Consider the following 20286-nt stretch of genomic DNA (forward strand, 5'->3'; position numbering starts at 1 on the left):
AAGGAAATATGCTGATATGCTGATCATTGAAATTGTATATATTTTTTGAGGTGCATATTCTAGATATTTTGTCCCCTTACTAAAAGGACCAACGTATAGCTCTCCAGGTGTTGAATTGCATTTCCACTGGTTCTCGCTATTGGTCTTGTCAGCTAGAACTAGTGTGAGTTAATGTATCATTCAACCTTACCTTAATGTATTACATAACGTGTGCAGCAATTTAGAAGAGATATGTGAAAAGGGATGTTAATGTAGCATGAAAGTTCTCACAAGTCTAGATCCATTTATGAGACCCTCTTTCTAGAAAAAGACTGGGGTGAAGCAATTGTTCTTGATTCGTCCATCCTCTGGAGCCTTTTGATGTTTGATCTTCAGGAATTAAAATCCTGCATGCAGAACATTGTGCCTGATTCTGCAAATAAAAGAAGACATTTGTAAAAAAAAAAAAACATATTTCATTGTGAAGTTCCAGCCTTTTTACAATAGAATATTTCCTTGGATTAATTCCAGTATATTCAAGTGAATAAAATAACCCCAGTTACTATCTTATAGTTTATTTTAGGAGAAAATAAAATTCTCCAAATGAAAAATTGATCCAGAATATACTGTTTTATTATGCATATATTATAATTAGGATTAATAATATGGCTACCTACTTAATTTGTTTCTGTAAGTTTTGAAACAGTTCCACGTGATCCCTATTTTAATTCAGACAGCATAATCTTGGTAGTTTATATTGTAGAATGCTGCAATGTAGATTATACATTACTCAAAATACCGCATTTCCTCTCATTTCCATGTTGATTGTATAACTGAATATTGAATTAAAGTATGACTACTGAATTTCCATCCATTATAAAACAATAAATATTAGAAAAAAATGCCAAAATAATAGAATATCCTGTAAACTAGAGAATTATATCTAAATGTTTATCCATTTCCCATGTCTTCCATCCTACCTCTAATATTCAGATACCATTTCCAATTAGAGGGAGGGAGAGTTCCTGTATATGCGGTTACTTTTCAAGAACCTGAAAATGATCCTCGCAATTGTTGCTACTTGTGGGCTGTCCAATCAACACAAGAAAGGTGGGTGAAGCAGTTTGGCCATGATTGTAGATTCTAAAAATGTGTTCAAATCATGATTTAACTTGTGTTTACCTTGTGTTGCTACTCTCTAACAAGAAATTGGTTCATTGGAGAGAGATGTTTTACCAGACTCTAGGTATGCAGCTGTATCTGTTTCAAAAACAGTAATATGAAATGGAAACCCAGAGTTAGGATCTTGGCAATTATTTAACCCTAAAAAGTCTTCATTTTCCCTACTTAGGTGTTGAAATAGTATATGTGTACTAATGAAAAATAAATGACAGGAGAATAAAAAGGGGATAATTTCAGGAATTCTCATTCTTTGTGCTTCTCCCTTTCTGTGTTGAGAAGCAATATGAAGAGTTGAAGGAATGAAAAAGGCAAGTTCTACACTCGATCCTATTGATAGATACTTTTAAACTGGAGAAACTTCATTCTTACTGAGAATTTGTTCATTTATCTAGGAAACATGGATTTGTTATGTATTAAACATGTGTCTCTTAAAACTTTATCTTAGGTTTGAGGTGTCCAGTAGAAATGACATTAGTGAATTTTAGTATGATTATTCTGTAGGAACACGAAGATGCCTGCAGTTCTTGTTCATATATCAATATAATTTCATGATCATTTCAGTGGCATGGATCCTGGTAATTAAGCAAGCGAGATCATGCAGATCTCGCTGCATGAAATAAATAGGGGCAATTTGATTTTTGTGCAATTGGTGGAGCTTCTACATCTGAAATAAGAATGAAAACCTTTGCTGTAGTGATAGCAATAGCACTTAGACTTACATATATACTGCGTCACAGTGCTTTACAGCCCTCTTTAAGTGGTTTACAGAGTCAGCATATTGTCCCTGGCAGTCTGAGTCCTCATTTTACTGACCTTGGAAGGGTGGATGGTTGAGTCAACCTTGAGCCGGTGAAGATCGAACTGCTGGCAGTAAGAAGTCAGTAGAATTGGCCTGCAGTAAAGCATTCTAACCATTGCACCACCATCAGTGATACCTGTTAGATGAAGGATGAGAAGTATTTTGAACTATTGGCAAAGGAGACTTGTGCAGTAATATGGTTGTGTCATGCACAGGGCAGAAATTTTGAATTTTGTCAGGGTGTTGTTGTTGTTGTTTGAGTTGGAGCTTTCAACTGTAAAAGACTGCTTTAGAGAGCTTAAGCAGTTGTAAAATAAGGCCTCCCATGTGAACCCTAGAGACATAACAAAAGCTCCCTAGGGTGACAAGGTATCCTTTCTGTGATTTACTATACAATTCCACTTAATTTACTGTCTACTATATGTTACACAGTAAATAATTTTGATGCCTGTATTCTTCATGATAGTCTTGATATTTCATTTTAGTGAAGGAGATATTCTTAGTTTACATCTGCTGCAGTTGGCTTTCAGTGACAGAAGACGGTTGGCATCAGGACAAATCATGTATGAGGTAAGTATTATGTTTAAATTTTAAGTACTAAAGTAAAGTATTAAAACCTATTACGGCATTGTTTGACAAGGCATTAATCTCACCACTGCAAGCAGGCTGCTAGTTTGCTTGTAATTATGTTAATTTAGATTTTAAGATAATTTGGCTTTTTGCTGTGGAAGTATATGCTCAATTTGTATTTAATACTATAGCTATTGAGATAATTCTACGTGTTTAGACAGTATTAAGAATATTTTTAATTTTACATGAATATGTGTTTGCATTCAGGAGTTTCTTCTCAATCGTTAACATGTTATACATGTTGAGTTTTGTACTTATTCAGCCATTTACATTATTCATTGTTATAAAAGAAAAAAAGAGATTAATAGGATATAATTTAATTATGGGCCATTTCCTGCCACAGATTTAAAATTGTTGATTTTGTAAGAAGGTAAATAATAATGTAGTATTTGAATGTAAATAGGAGTCAGAGACCAAGGCATCAATTGGGAGAGTGTCCCAAAAAAGAGTGATTGCCATGGTTGTGTGATAAAAGCCATAGCCCTATGCAACAAATAAAAGGGTGCATGATTTCAGTTGTGCAGTTCAGCATTTTTCTGGAAATCTTTAGCATGGAAATTTGAAAGTGGGACTGTAAATGAGAGGAGCTCTCAAATTTGAGGTCATGTGAGAAGGAAATAGAAAGAAATCAGTGGTTGTTCATAAGAGCTGTAATAATGAAATTGTGCTTATATTTACATATAAGCACAATTCAAAGCATTTATTTTAATCTCTCATTCTTAATGCAACACCCCAAAAGCACTTGAACTTCATTTTGAGTTATATTTTAATCAGATTTTTTAATGGCTTGTGAGTAGTTTATATATCTTTCAGCTGTTTTAGAAAGAACAAGCCTCAAACATTCTGAGAAGCTTAGAAAAAAAATTCACATATACACTTCCTTCCAGGGCTAATTTTCCTTAGGTTTAACTGTATTCGTAACCATTATATTTTTTTCATAAATTCAGTTTCCTGCCTTTCCCTTCAAAAATTGTTTAATTCAGATACCTGATTTTCAGTATTTATATATTGAATCAATAGCTCATGTATAAGTTGCCTAACATTGAACTAGATTCATCACAGGTACTGAAACGTCACAGCCACTTTTTTGCTTACTAACTGACATGTGAACTGCCTACTGATTTGCACATTTTTCGGCTTGGTTATTTACTTTTACAATAGACACTGAGAAGTCATAGAAGTTTATTTCAGTATAGTTTAAGCTAAGTGTAATTGTATTTGTGCAGCAGTTATCTCTTAAAGCATTTTAAATTATTAGGAAAAAATAAATTCTCTTACTTTAAAATAATTTCTGTGCTGTTAAACAATAAAATGGCTTCTGATTAAAAAAAAACCCAACAGTATTTACTCATTTAAAAAAAATGGTTAGTTAATATCAAGAGGTATATTGATCTGTGAACTACTGGGAATATACATAACTACTGGGATTATTCTAATTTTGTGGAAAGTAATTTAGAATCAAACTTTTGCAACCTGGGAGAAGACATACATATATCATCAGAGTAGTTCTAACATGTTTTTACATTTTTATTTAAAAAAATATTGCCACTTCTCTACTACTGAACATTCATGGCAGGGTTCAGTATGCTTCCTGCTTGTAGTTGTTCTTTACCTGTCACTTCATTTTTAAAAATTTTCAACACCGTTGATGAAAAGTTGCCATTCAGGTAATACTTTTAAGACCAGAAGAATTTTATCATAATTGAAAAGTGTTTTTTCAAATTCCCAAGATGATGATGTTGTTAGTTGCGAAGTTGTGTCTGACCCTTCGCAACCCCATGGACAACGTTCCTCCAGGCCCAAGATATTAAGCATTTGTTATTAAGAATTGAAATTATCACGTTCTTGATCAGATACACTGACTTGATATAATATTTTTCCAGGGTTTGGAATACTGTGAAGAAAGGTACAGTCTGGACCTTACAGGGGGAGTCTCCTCTTTGAGAGGACAGCCTAGCAATACCAAATTAATCGGTTGTCAAACTATAGAAAAATTTCGAAGCCATGTTGACAGAGAAGATAGTATTAATGAAGGTTAGTATTGCACACATCACAGCTAATAATGAGAACTTATTATGTCAGACTCAAGCTGGAACTATACAATTTGGTTCTGCATAAATGTTCTTTGAATTTTTTGTCCTGTTTTGTTCTTAGTAATAATTTGTGGTATATCTTTCACTTATGAAGCAACCTAGATACATTTTGTGATGGCCTGTAAATTTATATTAGAATTAGTACTTGACAAAAATCACTGAAAAGTATGTATGCATCCACAAAGACATACAAATGTATATCTAATATAAAAAGAGTGCCCTTCAGCTCGTGCAGTTGAGTTTCCTATTGTGCTTCCTGTATGAGCATTGTGTTCCAATGTTACACCCCCAGATTTGGTATGAAGAATGGGCAGAAGAAAAGAATTAGGGTTTTTATTGCCTTATCAAGCAGAATGACATATTTAGATCTGGCCAAGAACAATTAAAAGGAGCTATTTCTGGCTTTGGCAGTTAGATAATACGACTTTTCTGAACAGATCAATAAGTCACATCTCTATATTTTCCAAGAATACTTAAGTAGAATTCTGTTACATTTTTAGCCACAGGAATCTCAGTGCAATTTGCTCGAGAATTCATTAATGCCTTGGGGGAGTGCAGGATATGATGGATGATACAACATTTTCCCTTTCACTCTCTGCTTGTATAATCACATTCACCCATGTCTTTTTGTGTACTAGTTTGGAAATAGTCTATAATAGATTATTATTAGCGCACAAAACATAGTCACCAAACTGGTAGTAACACCAGTTGAATCCCACCCCTGAGTGTGCTGCAGCTGCCAAAAAAGCCAACACAGTTCTTGGCTGCATTAACAGAGGGATAGAATCAAGATCACATGAAGTATTAATACTTTATAATGCCTTAGTAAGACCACGCTTGGAATAATGCATCCAGTTTTGGTCGCCACAATGTAAAAAAGTTGTTGAGACTCTAGAAAGAGTGCAGAGAAGAGCAACAAAGATGATTAGGGGACTGGAGGCTAAAACATGAAGAACAGTTGCTGGAATTAGGTATGTCTAGTTTAATGAAAAGGACTAGGGGTGACATGATAGCAGTGTTCCACTATCTCAGGGGCTGCCACAAAGAAGAGGGAGTTAAGCTATTCTCCAAAGCACCTGAGGTCAGGACAAGAAGCAATGGATGGAAACTAATCAAGGAGAGAAGAAACATAGAACTAAGGAGAAATTTCCTGACAGTTGGAACAATTAATCAGTGGAACAACTTTCCTCCAGAAATTGTGAATACTCCAACACTGGAAGTTTTTAAGAGGAGATAGGACACCATTTGTCTGAAATGGTATAGGGTTTCCTGTCTGAGGAGGGGATTGGACTAGAAGACCTCCAAGGTACCTTCCAACTATGTTATTCTATTATCAAAAAGCTTCAGATGGTCACAGCTGTATACATTTCAGAAGTGAAATTTAAAGCATTTTTTTATCTTTTACACTGATGCAATAGCATTTATTATTCAGTTTTGATAGTTGTTTGCTTTCAAGCATCAAAGTTTATTTTATAATGATAGATTAATATTTGCCAAAGATTAAATAAATTGTAGTCTGTATAACCAGCTACTTTTCACATGAAAAGATAACGACATTGATGTGAGGATTTTTGCTGCAAATGTCGTAGGCATCTTTTTTTAAAGAAAAAAAATGAAACTTTCTATCACTTTCTGCCACCTTAAATTAAAACCATCTTTGAAAAAACTTCAGTATTTTTGTTATGTAGATTTTTGGTGAAGGGTTATAAAACCTTAGTTTACCTTTAGCAAAGAAAGATAGCTGAGAGCAAATGTCACATGCACTTATATTCATGGACTCTTAACTTGGATTGGACTAAGTAGCTTAATAAACTAACTGCATGACATTCAAGAGTTTATGCATAGCCAAGCATCTTATTATTTTGCATGGTTATCTCTTGAGAGGTAAAAGAATGTAAATCTATTTCATAGAATTGTATTGATATAATTTATAGCTGCCTTTTATAGTAATTCCATCACCTTTTCTTTTTGATCCAGTCACATCACCTGATACAAGTGTATCTGTCTTTAGCTGGCAAGTAAATACCTATGGTCAAGGCAAGCCATCTACCTACTTAGGTATTTTTGATATAAATCGGTGGTATCATGCTCAGATGCCAGATTCATTAAGGTAAGTGGTAGTTTCTTATCACTAAGTTTCAGAAAAAAATAGATTTTAGTGCTGTCAGATTTACTTCTTCTTTGTCTGTTTTCTTAAGGCCAGGGGAATTTTTACATAATTGTCCATATTTTGCATTATGGTCTTTGGATGCTGTGGTGAGCATCACCTCTCCTAATCATATTTTGGATGTCTTGGTACATGAACGAAGCTTTACTCGGGGAGTGCCTCCTTCTTATCCTCCACCTGAACAGTTTTTTAACCCAAGCACTTACAATTTTGGTAAGTATATTATCAACTGCTTTTATGGGAGCATTCTGAAGTTATTGCATCCACAGTACTTTTGAAATATTGCTGATGGCCTTTCCAGGCCAAAAAAATGGGATAAAAATCTAATAATAATGCACATTCTGTGCAGTCGATCAATTAGTGCCGTTAATTTGTATGTCAGCTCAAGATTTATTCTTAATACATATAGTCCTCAACTTACAACCATTTGTTTAGTGACAATTTGAAGTTACAACGCCGCCACCCCCCAAAAGTGACCTATGATCATTTGTCACACAACTGTTGCAGCAACTCCATGGTTACATGATCAAAATTTGGAGTCGTGACAGTGTCCTGGAGTCATGTGGCCACCTTTTGTGGCCTTCTGACAAAGAGGGTCAATGGGAAGATAGATTCACTTAACTGCAGTGGTGGTATTCTACCGGTTCGGTCGAGCTGGTAGCAGTGATGAGAGCGGAGACCAAACCGGTTCTCTCCGCCACTCTGCTGTTGGGCCCACCCGCCCGCTCGGGCTCCCATACTCACCTTTATCCTCTGTTTTTGAAGTGCAGCTGCTGTGTGCAGCAGCAGCTGAAGCGACTGGGAGAGTGCAGGCTTGTAGGAGATGAGTTGGAATGCCTCTGCGCCTGTGCAAATGCCTCTGCACCTGCGCAAAGTGCATGTTTGGCGCACGCATGCATGCAAAGTGTGTGCACGCACGCAAAGCGCGCTCACCAAGCCACACCCACCGAACCAGTGGTAAACGTTTTTTAATCCCACCACCACTTAACTGTGTTACTAACCTAGCAATGAAATGATTCATTTGACAACTGTGGCAAGCAAGATCATAAAATGGGGCAAAACTCACTTAACTGTCTTGCTTAGCAACCAAAAATTTGGGCTCAACTGTGGTTGTAAGTCAAGGACTACTTGTATATTGAATGCCCTTTGCTGCATTTTGATATAAAATATTAACATCCTAGATTTTCCTTTGGGGGGTAGTATTAATTATAAAAAGTACGATTCTTTCATACTACACTTAATGTTGAAAGTCAACTGTATTGTTATTCTCTGCCCCAGGGAGTAGCATTTCATTTTAGAATTAAATGTTGGAATTTAGGTGTGGGAAAACATTAATACTGGAAAAGCTACTCTTCCTTTCTCTTTAAGACAGTGCCCTTTCTCCTTGTATTTTGTGTGTGTGTGTGTGTGTGTTTATGTACATTCTTTTTCTTGCAAACCTTCCTCCTGTTTCTATTGTACAGGGGCAAGAAGTTGATATACTAGATCCATGATGGCGAACCTATGGCACGCGTGCCACAGGTAGCACGCAGAGCCATTTGTGCCAGCACACGAGATGCAGGCAAACTTATCTCACTGCACATGTGCACGCCTCACAGCTGATTTTTAGCCGGTTTGAGGCCTTTTTAGGCCTCCCAAAGGCTTGAGGAAGGCTTATTCAGGCTTCTACAAGCTTTGTAGGCCGAAATCTAGCTCCGTTTTGTCATTTCCATTTTTTGGGGAAAAACAGGAAGTGATGAAACAGGGCTAGATTTTGGCCTACAAAGCTTGTAGAAGCCTGAAGAAGCTTTCCTCAAGCCTTTGGAAGGCCAAAAAAGGGCTCAAACTGGCCGAACATCAGATGTGAGGCGCAGTGCAGGTAAGGGGGCGGCGGGGGGTGAAGGGTGGGGTAAAATTGCATGCATATATGTAGGGGGTGTGAGGGGGTGTGTGCATTGCGTTCTGGGTGCTGGCACGTGAGCATGAGCATGCAGGCACGTGCACAATTTTTGGCACAGGAGCCCAAAAAGGTTAGCCACTGCTGTACTAGATCAATAATGTAAAAGTAGTAGCATAGTGGGGAGCCATCATTATTCCTAGCTTGGTTTTAAAATGATCAAATATATATTTCAATATTCATAGAATTAAATTATAGTCCATTGATGTGGACGGAGACCTGGATGTAGACTGAGGGAATTTAACTCTTCATCTTATACATTTCTCCTCTCTGTATCAGTACCCCAATATATACTAGCAATGTTGAAATAAAATTGCTGGAAAGCTTTTTTTCCCTCCATTATAATACCAGTCATTTGCCCCTCATTATTCTCATGAAGAACTCTGTTCCATAGATTTCACTTGTTTGCTGAATTGTGGAATAGTTCATATGTCTTGCACAGGATTTCAAAAAGATGTAAGTATTATTTGTTTACTGTTGTATTGTGGCATTCTATTTATTTATTTTATCTTTTTCAATTCATAAACGTGAATCAGTTTTACTTTGGAAACGTCACTTCTAATTCCTGCCTAAAAGAAAAAAAAATAAAACCAGGCGACTGAGTTTTAGTTCTACCTTAAGGAATGGAAGCTGACTAGGTGACTTGGACCAGTCATTCTCTCAGTCCTCAGGTGAAATGGCTATCGCAATCAATGGACCAACATTTGGTTGATATGGGAAAACAGAACCCTGGAGCTGGCAATGCAGAAGTTATGATTTTTTTATATGTCTGCTTACATTTCCCATTATATTTGCTGAGACCAGAAGACACCACTCCCTTAAAAAATGTTTACTTTCCCATTTTTAAACATTTTACATATTTTCTTAACTGGTACAGGTAGTCCTTGAATTATGACCACAGTGGAGCCTACCCATCATGATTGCAAATCATGACGGTTGTAAAATGGATTAATCACTTGTCCATGTGGTCTTTATAGTCTTTCTTGCAATAGTCATTAAGTGAATCATCACAGTTGTTAACCAGTCATTCATTATGGACACCATTTTACCAAAACCTGGAAGTAAATGCCAGATTTAATAAAACAGTTGTAAAACACATCATGGGACTGTGGGATGCTGCAAGTGACCATAAATATGGCCTGGTTGCTAAACACCCAAAGTTGGGCCGTTCGACTGTGTGTGTGGGTTTGGGGGTGGACCAACTGTCAGATCTTCAAATCAGATCATAAATACCCAACTTTGAACAGTCGCTAAGAGACCAGTCATCAATCATGGACTGTCTATATTTGGAATCACTTAAAAATAGTTCTTAAACATTTATGACTTTTTGTACTAGAGTACACAGTTTTTCACTTGAACAGCCCAAAGCCTTGCAAGTTATGGGGTATTGATTTCTACTATCCTGCCCATATGCAACACAGGCACTTTTATTTCTTTATAGCTTCTGTGCTTGGTATAAAGAATATGGAAGAAAACTAATAAATATAATAACTTATGTGGTTTAATTTGACAAGAATTGTTTAATTTTAGTAGTGATTTTCCAGTGTTCTACCGGCAGTTTGTCCTAATGCAAAATTGTTTGATTAATTGCAGACATTGCATTTCTTAAAAAATTCTTCCTCTTCATTAAATGAAACTATTCCTGAGGGTTATAATAGATGCCTTATAGCTGGTTTACTATCTCCAAAGTTCATTGATATACAGCCAACAAGTCTGAGCCAGGTAAGTTTATGATGAAGATAAGATTGAAAATGCAATCATTCTTTTATTTGATTCTTAAATTTTATGTCCTGCCTAATTGAATTGGGTTATAGCATTGGATCTAACAAAAATTCCACAAGGGAAATGAGGTTTGTGAGCAGCCCCAGTATGTTCGTATTCCTAGCTGGATCCAACATGTCCAGATGAATTACATTTTAATGCTGAAATTGTGAATTACTGATGCCATGAAATTCCTTTTTTTATTTTTTTTTTTAGGAAGAGCAGTTTGAAGCTGTATTATCAACTGCTATCCAGACAAGTTCATTGGGACTCCTCACTAGCTGCATTAAACAGTGGACTGCTGAAGGTAAACGTAACCTTGTTGTTCAATAAAATCATTTTGTTAAAGTAACTTCTATAATTTCTGCTTTTTGTTTTTTAAAGAGCAACCAAATTCTGCACCCAACTTGCGTTTTGTTCTTGAATGGGCATGGAGTAAAGTTGTTAAAACAAAAGAAGACTTCATTTGTCTCTGTAAGTAATATGTGCTTTGAAACAGTGGAAAACAACATATTGTATACAGAAATCACTCAATAATTGGGCTTAGTTGTTTAATTATATTGGATAAAAACATGTTGAATTCTGACCCTTGACTGAGGTTGTCAAAACTATTTTTTTAAGGTGCTCCCTTATTTGATGGATCATCTAACTTCATTGATCCACAGACTCTACGGTCTCTCCAGCGCTGTGAGTTGCTTCTTAGCAACCTTAACACAGTGTTAAACTGTTTCATCATGGAAGCTCAAGAACTGACTGAAAAAGGTATGTAAATGACATAAAATTTAAGATGCATATTTTATATTACTTTTAACAAATAATCTTACATTCTTCATGTACTTGTATGTTCAACTATTGTATAGCCATTTTCCCCTTTGAATTAGAAAATTATTGATTTGATCTCCAGACACAATACAGAAAAGTTTAAAAGAAAACTTATTATCTCATTCTTAGTATGGTGGAAATTTTATATCCTGTACAGATAATTTGTGGCTGTATTTGAATTAAAGCTAGAATGCCTATACAGTCATGAATGAGCTAAATGTTCCCTCTATCTTTAAGTTGACAAATTATTACCCATATCTTGTCAAAGTTACATTAAGTTTTTTTTTAAAAGCAAGACTTATGTTCATTTTTTTAGGCATTACAGATCTAACAAACAAACAGGTTGTAACCAGTCTCCTTTCGCAGTATTTACAAGTGGTTATCTGGTTCTGTCGATCCAATCTCCTTCCAGAAAATTTAGGTAGGTCTCCTTCAGCTGTCATATTTCAGTAACAGGCTATTTTCCATTTTATTACTAGTGTATGTCTATTTCTTACAGAAAAGTTAACATCATTTTGAAAAAAATGTTCCCTGAAAATCTAGATTTTTAATATGCACATTAAGAACTCAAAGAAGAATGCTTTTTCATTGCAGTTTGTTTAGGACCGTTTCATCTTTACTGTCACTATTTATTACGTATGTTTCATATTGAATCAAATTTTATTCAAAACTGCTGAAACTATTCTTTTTTCCTAAAGGCAACTGTTTATGCTTGTAACCAATTTTCCAGAAGCAAGAATGAGAAACAGAAATTTTTATTTTCCTTCCTTCCTTCCTTCCTTCCTTCCTTCCTTCCTTCCTTCCTTCCTTCCTTCCTTCCTTCCATCTTTCCGTCTTTCATTTAGTTATGGAATATTAAAAGTACTTTGGTGAATCTTTATTTTCTTGATAGTGACCAAAACTAATAGCAGCAAATTGAATGATCCTTGAATTTGAACCTGTTCTTATTAAAAAAAAATCTGCTTTCAAATATTAACAGGATTAATCAGGGGAACTGGGTCATTATTGCTTTTTACTGCTAATAGGTTTGTGCACTGTGAGATATGTACACTTCATAGCAATCCCTGTCTAATTTATACCAATAACTAGACATCTGCTTTCCTAATATTTTTCTTAATTTATTCAAAATATGATTACGGGCAAGGTAGTTGTGTCCTAACTTCACAGCTACATTGCAGTTAGCCGGTAGAGTTGCTGGCTAATACACTTGCTGTATTTTTCTAAAATGTTAAACTCATGACCAAGACAGTCATATATTAGTGCATGAGAATATCTTGCCATTAATACTTCCGTAAAACTTTCATTTTACTTGCATTCTCAATTACAGTGTTTTGAAGCCTGGCTGGATTTGCATTTTCAATGTCCATGCTAATATATTGGCACACTTTACAGTGAGAAACTTCGTTAAGATATTTAAATTTAGTAACTGGAGCACTAGGGTTGTGCAGTGATACAGAACACACAGTTATAGCTGATTGGTGGAAGAGTGCTGGCTCTTGTTTGAGGCAACCTGAGCCGTGATTGGTTGTTGTGGGTGTGGAGGGATAGTTTCCCATTTTTCCTTATCTGTGTGCTCTGTGTTCTCTGTGGTTTACCTGATGATGCTCCTGTTTGCCTGATTATCTTGTTTGGGGTGTGTGTGTGTGTGTGTGTGTTAATATACAAGTTCATGTCAGCGTCTCTGACTCCATTTGGACACCGTGCAATTCCCTGACAAAATTTGTTTCCAATTGCTTTCAAAAATGCTGAGATATGTTGTATAATTTAGCCATTTGTAACTAGAGTCAGTGATAATGCTTGACCAAACAGTTATCATTGAATGTTATCCTATTCTCTAAGGAAGAATATGATGAACAATAATATAATGAATGACATTAATAGCGATGGTAATTTATTTTTTTAATAATTGAATTCAGGATTTTTAATCCAGTCATGGAAGAAGATGTACTTCTTACAAATATAGTTTGAACCAACATCTCATCTATAATTTTCTTGGTCTTTTGGATATTTTATCAAAATGTGAAAGCTTGATAGAGTTGGAGCTATTAGTAGATTATGGTAATACCAATTTTGAATGTAAGGTTTTTCCAAAAACAAACATTTAAGGGTCTTCATTTGCTATTGACAGCATTTTGTATGTAACTGGAAAAGCTTATGTTTAATATTTGATCAGATATAGTCTAATTAATATTTTGAATTGCCACAAATAACAATATAAATATGCAGTAGCAGTTCAGATTTGAAAATTCTGTTTTTGTATTCTGGCTACAGCTAGATTTTTTTTGCATCTGATGCATTTAAACATGAGTTTTTATCTTTTTTTATGCAGAAGAAGACATGCATTTGCCAAAATCTTTCTATAATTACCAACATATTCAACGGTTTTACATTAGTTGTCGTCAAAAATTGGAACGCTTATCAAGGTAAAGGTTTTTTAAAGTGTGTTAAGTCTCAGTAAAAAGATTTTATTCGCTGTGAGAAGCTTTTAAGTAGTAAGGGAAAGGAAAAAGCAAGGTGTATGTAAGTGCAGGTTTAGAAAACAAAAAATGCGGAGGGAGAAAATATCACTAGTCATTTTCTTGCTGACATTTGAGATAGCCTGTTTATTCCCTTTTTTCATGACACGGAAGGTGGTTCAGTGTCTGCCTTCCTTTTTTCCCCTTGTTTTTATATAACTGAGTAATATCTTGTACTCCTCGGGCCCCTTATAAGTTGTTACGTGTTTCTAGATGACATTTATTAAAGCATGTGGCAAATAAGTGTCCACACACTTTTAAAGAAGTGATTTTAGAGACTAGTCTTTTGCTTATGCTTCTATATAAATTGGTTATCTTTTAATGTTTGGTTGAGGTCTTTGTGAATAAATTTTGAAGGAAGAGAAATTTGAATTGCATAATTTGTTACTAAATAGCCTTTTAAAACTTGCTTTTAATAATAGGAAATTAAATGCCTGCCTTCCTGTTATAGGGGCAAATGGAACCCTGATTGTTTGATGATTGATGGCATGATTTCCCAGTTAGGTGATTCAGTTGTGAAGTTGTGGCAGAGAGATGGGGGAACTGGAAAGTATCCTCCTCCATCATTACATGTAAGTAACATGAATAAGACAATCAGTTTTATGTAATAGTTTAAGGCATTAGGAAATAACTGGGAAACTCTGGATTCTAGTGCTGCCTTAAGCAAAAAGCTAGCTGGGTGATTTCAAAAATCTGAAAAGTGCATGGATTTGTCCAGGAAATTGCCACCGACAATTTTTTTTAAAGATTTGTTGTATTTGAATAATTAGAATAGTTGACTCTGTGTGTGTGTGTTCTGATTATAGGCACTGCTTGATCTCTACTTGTTAGAAAACACTGAGGAACTCTACAAGCATGCAATTGTATCCTTTCAGAAACATAAAATATAACAGTGGCTGCAGCACATTTAATTTTCAGTGTTTTAAAATGAAATTGTTCATTTAACATTTTAGCATTTTCCATTATCATTTCTGTTCGACACCTACAAAATAAATGAAAACATGGATATTATTGGAGTTGATAATAGAATATTGAGCCTGGGAGGAGTTTGCTCTTTATAAGCCTGCTTCCTACTTTGTAGGTCTCTCTACATTAACATATCCAGTTGAGACTTATTCTTTAGACCCAAGATAGAGCATATTTAATCTAATTCATGTGAATTTTGTACTTTCGCAAGGGTATAGCACCATAAAACATCATTAAGCATCCCATTGTACGCAGAACAGGAATTGCTTTAAATTTGACAAACCTATTTTGAATTAAAGAAACTTCTAACATGTTTTAAAGAGCCTTTTGTGTGTCATAGTCAAAGTTTTGACTCAGAACAATTCAAATGAAATATTTTGTAGGCCCCTAATGCGAAGCTATAGAGAGGCTTGGAGAGGCCAAAGTTCTTCTGTGTTCTTTACTTTCTTGATTTCAGTAATTCACAATTTCAAGTGTTAAGTTACATTTGCAAGATCGAATTTGTGACTTCAGAATTTGTTTATATTAAAGATTGAGGATATATATGTTTTAATATTGTCAGTGAGATTTTACAAGATAAAATTGTAGCAAAATATATTTACAAAGTAGGAATGTTCACTTTCATACGAAACATAACTTTTGGTTAACCTTAATAAGCTGATCAGACAATTTATTTATTATTGGATATCATGCATTCTTGCCCTAACAGAACTGATACTTCAGTGGATTCTTTCCCAACAGCCTTTGCAGTCCCAATAGGTCTGGTAAACCTAATTCAGGGTTTTTGGTGTTTGGATCATAATGACTATGAGGTCAGTATAAAGTAGCAATTCCATTATTTATTATTGGATTTATATTTTACCTCTTGGCTGATATAAGTTTTCAGTGCTTCTTGAGAAAGTTCAGTAAAGTACTCAAGAGTAGGTTGTCCTCAAACTGTAAATAATAAGTTTGCTTTTACAAAGATCTAAATTGGTGGCGATATTGGAGGCAATGTTAAATTAAAATATGCTAATAGTCTTGCTGAAGCTAACATATACAAGAAGAAGAAATTAAAATTAGCAATCTGGATAATACAAACTTGGAATAGAAGTACAAAATACTGCACACACACACAGACACACACTGGAGAAAATACTAGTTTAGATTATTCGTATATGTTTTATTTCTATTCTAATTATAACCTTGCACTTTTGCAGAATTCTCTGTCCTATCTGTTTCATCCAGCTACAATCAAATTGCCTTGGCAACATATGCAGATCATTCAAGCTTTGATGTGTCAAGGAGAGCACAAGCGAGCCCTTCGATATATACAAATGATGAAACCATCAATGATAAGTAGCACTGAAGTTGCACTCCACCTTACTGTCTTGCTATATAACAGGTAAAGCACGTCTTTATCTTTTCTAATACTGTGCTTAATTCATAAAGAAAAATAGTCCTCAAGAAAAAGAATCAACTATTTTTTTAATGAAAGGCATAGGATATTAACAGTTTTTAATGTCTTTTTTTTCCTGTAGCAAAAAGATCTGCCAGAATTCTAATTCTGAATTTAATTTCAGTTGCATGGTGGAAGCTTGGAACGTGTTGCGGCAAAATTCTAGCCAGTTAAAGATCGAAGAGATGCTGAAACATGTTTATGAAATCTGTCAGGAACTTGGACTGATGGAAGATTTACTAAAATTACCATTCACAGAAACTGAACAAGTAAGCCAGAACAAAAATAAAATCTACAAAGTAACTTTTCTTTAAAAAAAAGCAGTGGATGACTGATTAATACAATGGCATTATATGTGTCTGTTTATGTCATGTAGGAGTGTCTAGAGAAGTTTTTACAGACAAGTACTGGTATCAACAATCATGAGTTTCTTTTAGTTCATCACCTCCAGAGGGCCAACTACATTCCTGCCCTGCAGCTGAATCAGTCTTTGAAGATTAATCTCATGGTAAATCATAACATTTGGGAGTACACAGGAGAAATTAGGATTATTTTCTAAAGTTACTGTTGTCCAAAGCAGGAATTGGAGGGGGCATCTCACAACTGGCCCTCCCTAATTCTCTAGAACATAAAGTAATGGAAAGGGTGAGGGGGAAAGCATTTTCAGATTGGTGAGATTTTTTTTACGGTAATATTGCAATAAAGATAGTATTAATTTGGTTTTGGTTTCCTGGTCTAGACCAGCAGTCGCCCGCGGCCCACTGGTGGGCCATAGGAAAATTTTGGTGGGCCGCAGAGAAATCTGACCCCCAGAGCACTCCCCCAAAGCAATTAATCCAGGCTGCACAGAAACACAAGGCTGTGCCGTCCACATGGCCTGCAGGAACGCTCCCTGCCCACTCACTCCTTACCTGGCAAACTTGCCTGCTAAATTGCTATTTTTCCTTTTTCCAACCATTATCTGTTCTGCTGTGCTGGGAGATTTAGATTAGCTAGGAAGCAGGAAATGGTTGGATTTCTTGCTTTCTAGCTAGTCTTTAGATCTTCGGCCCTGCTTTTAAGCACAGCCGAACCTCCCTTAGGACTGAAGGTTTTGTTATTCAGTGCAGACTCACAGCAAGCAAATTGAGAGACTGAGCTAGCCAATGGCAGAAAAATAAATCACTGAATGAATCTCTGATTCTGTGAGCAACTCAATCTGTGCCTGCTTTGCCTGATTTTGGGTAAAAGTTGCTCTTTTTTATAAAAAAATTCAATATTTATATAAATATTTATAATATTTACATCCAAGCCATGCCCATCCAGTCACATGACCACCAAGCCATACCCACAAATTAGGCCACACCCACAGAACCGGTTAGTGGTCCCTGGGATTTAAAATTAAAAGTTTGGTAGTTCCTGAGGTCCAAAAAGTTGGCGACCTCTGGTCTAGACTACCTGACAGGATCTTGCAAAAAAAAAGAATAGACCAGGGCTGGTGCATATTGTTTTTTCTTCCATCATCCTTTTTGTAGCCTCTATCCTGATCTGTCCACTGATTTTCCCAGCAGCTTTTCCTTTCCCTGTTTCCCCTTATCTCCTGTTACTGGCCAAACAGAGCCTCTCCAACCCATCTAGAGAATAGAATAGAATTCTTTTGGGGGCAAATATGATTGGACACACAAGGAATTTGTCTTTGGTGCATATGCTCTCAGTGTACATTAAAAAAAATAACATCAAGAAATCATAAGATACAACACTTAGTGATAGTCATAGGTTACTAAATAAGCAATCAAGTCATACTAGGAAACAAATAAAACAATATAAGTCGTAGAGATACAAGCAACAAGGTTATGGTCATAAGTGGGAGGAGATAGGTAATAGGAAGGATGAGAAGAATAATAGTAATGCAGTCTTAGTAAATAATTTGACAGTGTCATGGAAATTAGTTGTTTGGCAGAATGATGGCATTCAGGGGGAAAACCGTCCTTGTGTCTAGTTGTTCTGGTGTGCAGTGCCCTAAAGCATCATTTTGAGGGTAGAAGTTGAAACAATATATGTCTCAGGATGTGAGGGGTCTGTAGACATTTTCACAGCCAGTATACAGGTCCTCAGTGGAAGGCAGGTTGGTAGCAATAGTTTTTTTTCTGCAGTTCTAATTATCTGTTGAAGTCTATATCTGTCTTGTTTGGTTGCAGAGCCAAACCAGACAATTATAGAGGTACAGATGACAGATTCAGTAATTTTTCTGTAGAACTGAATCAGCGGCTCCTTAGGCAGCTTGAGCTTTCTGAGTTAGCGCAGAAAGAACATTCTTTGTTGTGCTTTTTTGATGACATTTTTTTTTACTTTAGGTGTCCATTTTAATTCTTGAGATATGAGAGAACCTAGAAACTTGAAGGTCTCTACTGTTGATACTGTGTTGTCTAGTATTGTAAGAGGCAATAGTATAGGAGTGTTTCTCCTAAAATCTACCACAATCTCTATGCTTTTGAGCTGAAGTCTACAAAGAGGACCCTTGCATAGGTCTTTGGAGATTCAAGATGTTGTAGGATGTAGTGCAGAGGCATATTAACAGCATCATCTTTCAATCTATTTGGTCGGTAGGCAAATTGTAAGGGGTCTAAGAGCGGATCCATGATGGTTTTCAGATGGTCCAGGACTAGCCTTTTAAATGTTTTCATAACTACAGATGTTAGAGCAACCAGTCTGAAGTCATTCAGTTCCTTGATGGAAGGTTTCTTCAGCACTGGGATGATAGTAGAGTGTTTGAAGCAAGAAGGAACATAGCACATCTCTAGTGATTTATTAAAGATTTGGGTGAAGATGGGTGCGGGGGGCACAAGCTTTTAAGCAAGAAGGAGTCTGGTGGCTTTTCTTAGCTTTTGTCTGTGAAATAGACTTTGCATCTCATTTTCTGTAATCATCAGAAGTAGTGGGCCCAATGGGATGGGGCCAGTTGTTAGGAAGCTTGGCTGTTGTTGGTGTGTCTGAGATGGAGGTTGTGGAATTAGGTGGCAGTAGTTTTCTCTCAAACCTACAGTAAACCACGTTCAGGACATCTGCCAGTTGTTGATTTCCTTCAGCATGGGAAGGAGGTTTGCTGTAACAGGTTATTTTATTCTATATTTATTTCTATCCCTTTCCCTTGCACTTTCTTTCCCCTTTCCTCCTTGGTTGCTGATTCCTTGGCTGTTTTTCATTTCTACTTCCAAAATACATCAATGCAAATCACTCTCCAAGGCAGCATGTTATTTTGAGTCCATATCCAGACCAATCGCATGCTTCAGTCCAGACTGACCACCTGAAACTTATCTCTTTCATGCATGGGAAGGTTTTTGCATAGAACATTTTATACATTCCTATTTACTATTGACTCGGCATCAGAATTTACTAATGTTCAGATCTACTTGGGCTGTAACTGATCTTGTTCAAATTTATGTATGTTTGTAATTGCCTTAAAGGGGTGGAGGTAAACTTCAGTTGTCTTTCAGCTGTTTTTAGTGCATTTTTCATTCAGAATTCTTTTTATTCTTAAATAGAATGATCCTCAATGGAGAGAGAGATCAGTTGCCAGAAATTCCATATTAGACCATTATGGCAAAGTTCTGCCTCGAGTTCAGAAGAAGCTAGCTATAGAGCAAGCCAGGCCTTACCATTTGCCATCTTCACTACGGCGGGAAAGTAAGTTTCTCATTCAATGAAAATTGCAGAAATCTATTTTAAGAATGTCTGTGGAGATTCTCAGTCATCCAGATCATAGTTGTCTCAAAGATACTTTTTTTCTTCAAAAGGCAACTGGACTGTTTTTTCCTTGAGGAAGAAGAAGAAAACATTTCGCTTCTCATTCAAGAAGCTTCATCAGTTCTGCTGGCTGGGGGATGGAAGGATAGGTTCTGATAGGATGGGGGGATGGGGAGGAAGTATTTCTTTGCACTAATGTAGTTGTTAGCACTCTCTGAGAACTGGTGAGGACACTTGGGGGTTTATCTGTGCCTTCAGGATCATTTGAATTGGG

At 36.0% G+C, this 20286-nt stretch overlaps 1 protein-coding gene across 6 annotated transcripts in view; it reads left to right on the top strand.

Moving 5' to 3' along the window:
* Window positions 1-20286, top strand: part of AHCTF1 (AT-hook containing transcription factor 1) — a 49857-nt gene that overhangs the window by 12859 nt on the left and 16712 nt on the right. For 4 of the 6 annotated variants that reach the window (XM_087936634.1, XM_087936630.1, XM_087936654.1 and 1 more), the window contains exons 6-24: window positions 973-1089; window positions 2446-2530; window positions 4474-4624; window positions 6661-6793; window positions 6882-7063; window positions 9181-9242; window positions 10380-10508; window positions 10764-10854; window positions 10932-11021; window positions 11169-11309; window positions 11686-11790; window positions 13699-13792; window positions 14337-14457; window positions 14692-14748; window positions 15517-15663; window positions 16051-16235; window positions 16372-16558; window positions 16666-16797; window positions 19811-19952. In XM_087936634.1, coding sequence (XP_087792760.1) covers window positions 973-1089; window positions 2446-2530; window positions 4474-4624; window positions 6661-6793; window positions 6882-7063; window positions 9181-9242; window positions 10380-10508; window positions 10764-10854; window positions 10932-11021; window positions 11169-11309; window positions 11686-11790; window positions 13699-13792; window positions 14337-14457; window positions 14692-14748; window positions 15517-15663; window positions 16051-16235; window positions 16372-16558; window positions 16666-16797; window positions 19811-19952 — 2351 coding nt within the window. The remainder of the gene's footprint in view (window positions 1-972; window positions 1090-2445; window positions 2531-4473; window positions 4625-6660; window positions 6794-6881; window positions 7064-9180; window positions 9243-10379; window positions 10509-10763; window positions 10855-10931; window positions 11022-11168; window positions 11310-11685; window positions 11791-13698; window positions 13793-14336; window positions 14458-14691; window positions 14749-15516; window positions 15664-16050; window positions 16236-16371; window positions 16559-16665; window positions 16798-19810; window positions 19953-20286) is intronic. The other 2 variants (XM_026695447.2, XM_026695449.2) reach the window with 1 other exon arrangement.

The sequence above is a fragment of the Pseudonaja textilis genome, chromosome 1 (assembly GCF_049901715.1).
Source record: "Pseudonaja textilis isolate UNSWEBS1 chromosome 1, rPseTex1.2, whole genome shotgun sequence".
Taxonomy (NCBI): domain Eukaryota; kingdom Metazoa; phylum Chordata; class Lepidosauria; order Squamata; family Elapidae; genus Pseudonaja; species Pseudonaja textilis.